This window comes from Phalaenopsis equestris, unplaced genomic scaffold, assembly GCF_001263595.1.
Source record: "Phalaenopsis equestris unplaced genomic scaffold, ASM126359v1 Scaffold000024, whole genome shotgun sequence".
Classification (NCBI taxonomy): Eukaryota; Viridiplantae; Streptophyta; class Magnoliopsida; order Asparagales; family Orchidaceae; genus Phalaenopsis; species Phalaenopsis equestris.
In genome coordinates this window covers 1,324,140-1,326,680 of record NW_018164466.1, presented here as the reverse complement: position 1 = coordinate 1,326,680, position 2,541 = coordinate 1,324,140, and the positions used below count along the sequence as shown (strand labels likewise).

Below are 2,541 nucleotides of genomic sequence, written 5' to 3'. Positions count from 1 at the left end.
AAAAAAAAAGGAAACCTGGTTCAAATTTTCAGTTGACCATCACACACAAATTAGCGGTCAAACAAAGTAGTTAATGGTAGTTTAGGTGATCAGTTAAGTTGTTCGAGTAAACAGCACACATCTAGAGGGGATTTGATACAATTAATGGCTGAGTGTATGGATAATTTATTAGCTAATAAGTCTAAAAGCATGATTTCATTTGAAGTTGTCAAAAGTTAATAGCCTAGAAAATCCAAACCATGTTGAACTTTATGTCAAATCTAGATCTAGTGAATTTGTATAATCATTTATAGAACATATGCATATTTTTTATGAAGGTATTCATAGATGACTAATAATTAATTATAGCAAATAAAAGTTTGTTGCTAATCTAAACAAGAGGTGAAATCCAAACCAAAAGACATGCTCATGGTGCTTCAAAATAAAAAAAAAGAATACCTGCAAAAGTCTTTAGCAATTACTGAAGAAAAGTGAGTCATACAGAGTTTTGAAATTTATTAGGACCATAAAACACTTAAAATTCCAATATATACTAGCATATTGAATTGAGTAAAACTTGATAGCTTCCGTGTAATTTCTATTTTGGGGTCCTTTTTTGGGCGGTCAATTGCAGTAAAATTAAATATTAAAATAAAATGTTATCTTTATATGTATTTATGAGCACTTGCTGGATATGTATTCTTTAAATGCTTCATAGATAGATTTAGGTATTTACTTTCAGGGGATACTCCTTAATTCACCGCCCTGATTTTTTCTTTCTGTGATTTCTATCATTACAGTTGCCATCCACAATCATTAGTTGGATTTGTATAAGAATCTATATTTATCATTGTTTTCATGATAGAATTTTTTATTTGGGGCAGTCATTAATTATATATTGCAATGAATAAAGCCTAATAACAAAGTTTGGGTAAAGTTAAGAATTAGTAACCTAAGGATTGTGAAGTTGTGTTTTTTACTTTGCATCTCATCCATGTTGTATTAGAAGCCCTAAACCCTTAAATGACCTACATCATTTAACTTTATTAATCCTCATTGAAAACAACTTGGTCAAAATTTATGTTGATGATCAATTTTGACAATAAGTTTTACCTTCAAAGAACAAATCCAAAGCTTTTAAAAAGGATGAAACAATTATGGATGATCAAGAAGTTCAAAAATTAGATGCCTGCAATTAGAGGTAACTTGAAGAATAAGCAGCTTGCCTTTGCCGATCACATAAGTTGATACAGTTGAAAACTAACAGAACAATTTATAAACTTATTAGGCAGCTAGAAAGCAATAAAGTAACAAAGAACCATAAATGATTAACCCTATAAACTGTATCCTAAAGAGCTATTATTACAGAAGAGCAATATAAAATTGGGGAAATTACGAACCTGATAGATTAAGATGAGGAACAATCTGCCTATATCGCTCGAGGGCCTCCACAAAACCACAACAAGGACGGTGATCGCCGAAAAAACTGAACACATGTTGGTCTCGAGTGGATGCTTTTGCAGAAAGCAAAAAAATAAAGTCATGAGAAGCGAAATAACATACCAAACTGTTACAAGAAATAAGCACAGATAGAAAGCGCTCACCATCACCGAACCCAAAACAAGGTATCAAGTTGTCCTCATCAAAGGAAGAAAGAGTACGACCAAGGATAGAAATGGCTTGCTCATATGGATTAGGGGCCTTGCTAAGAGCATGGAGAGATTTCCTTCTAAATGAATGCCTTCCTGTGGTGTGTAGACAGGTATGGTCACTTCTTAGACATTTTAAACGAGGGGCATTTACAGACATACCACACAATTCTTATGTATTTACATATCTAACACCAAAATTTTGGTATATACATGCATAGCGCTCAAATCTTTAATATCACTATCACCTACTTTTTAAAAGTTAAATAAAACTTTTTATACATAGCTTTATCACACCAAAGTGTTATAAATGTAAATATGAAAGCTTTGGTGCTAGATATGTAAATATACGAGAATTGTGAGGCATGTATGTAAATCTTTCTATAAACTAACAAACAAACAAACCAACAAAAAAAAACACAGAATATGGTAAACAACAGCATCAATATGTTGATGCTAAAAAACACATCATTTCACCTGTCCATTCATTGCTTTTTGTGAAGTCAATACCGAGAATTAAATTAGATGATTCGAGACCAGATTCTCTCAACGCCGATGTTACCTAAATCAAATAAGAAAACAATTAAGATTTAAAATAGAAAACAGATAAAATAGGTTAAGAAAGTGCACATGGCCCAAGAAAACTGTAAAAGCACAAGAAAACTGCTTAAAAACTCACAATCAGATTCAACAAATTCCTTCGCTCATGTCATGCATAAGAAAAATATTTTCTCTACAGGAGACAGCGGGTAAACGCTTAATTAATTTCCTTATGAACAGTGATTGATTGGAAAGAATCGTTTTTCCATCTTTCTCGCCTTTTATTTTCTTGTTTTTGGTATTTTGTGGAATGATAGCAAGCACATATGCGCATGCTTGTTATTTCAAAGTTATGAGAACAGTAACATTCCTT

The 2,541-nt window shown here is 32.1% G+C and overlaps 1 protein-coding gene across 2 annotated transcripts in view; it reads right to left on the bottom strand.

Moving 5' to 3' along the window:
* Positions 1-2,190, bottom strand: part of LOC110018545 (E3 ubiquitin-protein ligase RGLG3-like) — a gene marked incomplete at its 5' end in the record, with an annotated part of 81,585 nt that extends 79,395 nt beyond the window's left edge. For both annotated transcript variants that reach the window (XM_020715886.1, XM_020715887.1), the window contains 3 exon segments: positions 1,380-1,493; positions 1,584-1,724; positions 2,106-2,190. In XM_020715886.1, the coding sequence (XP_020571545.1) occupies positions 1,380-1,493; positions 1,584-1,724; positions 2,106-2,190 (340 nt within the window).
* Between the last annotated feature and the right edge of the window lie 351 nt (positions 2,191-2,541).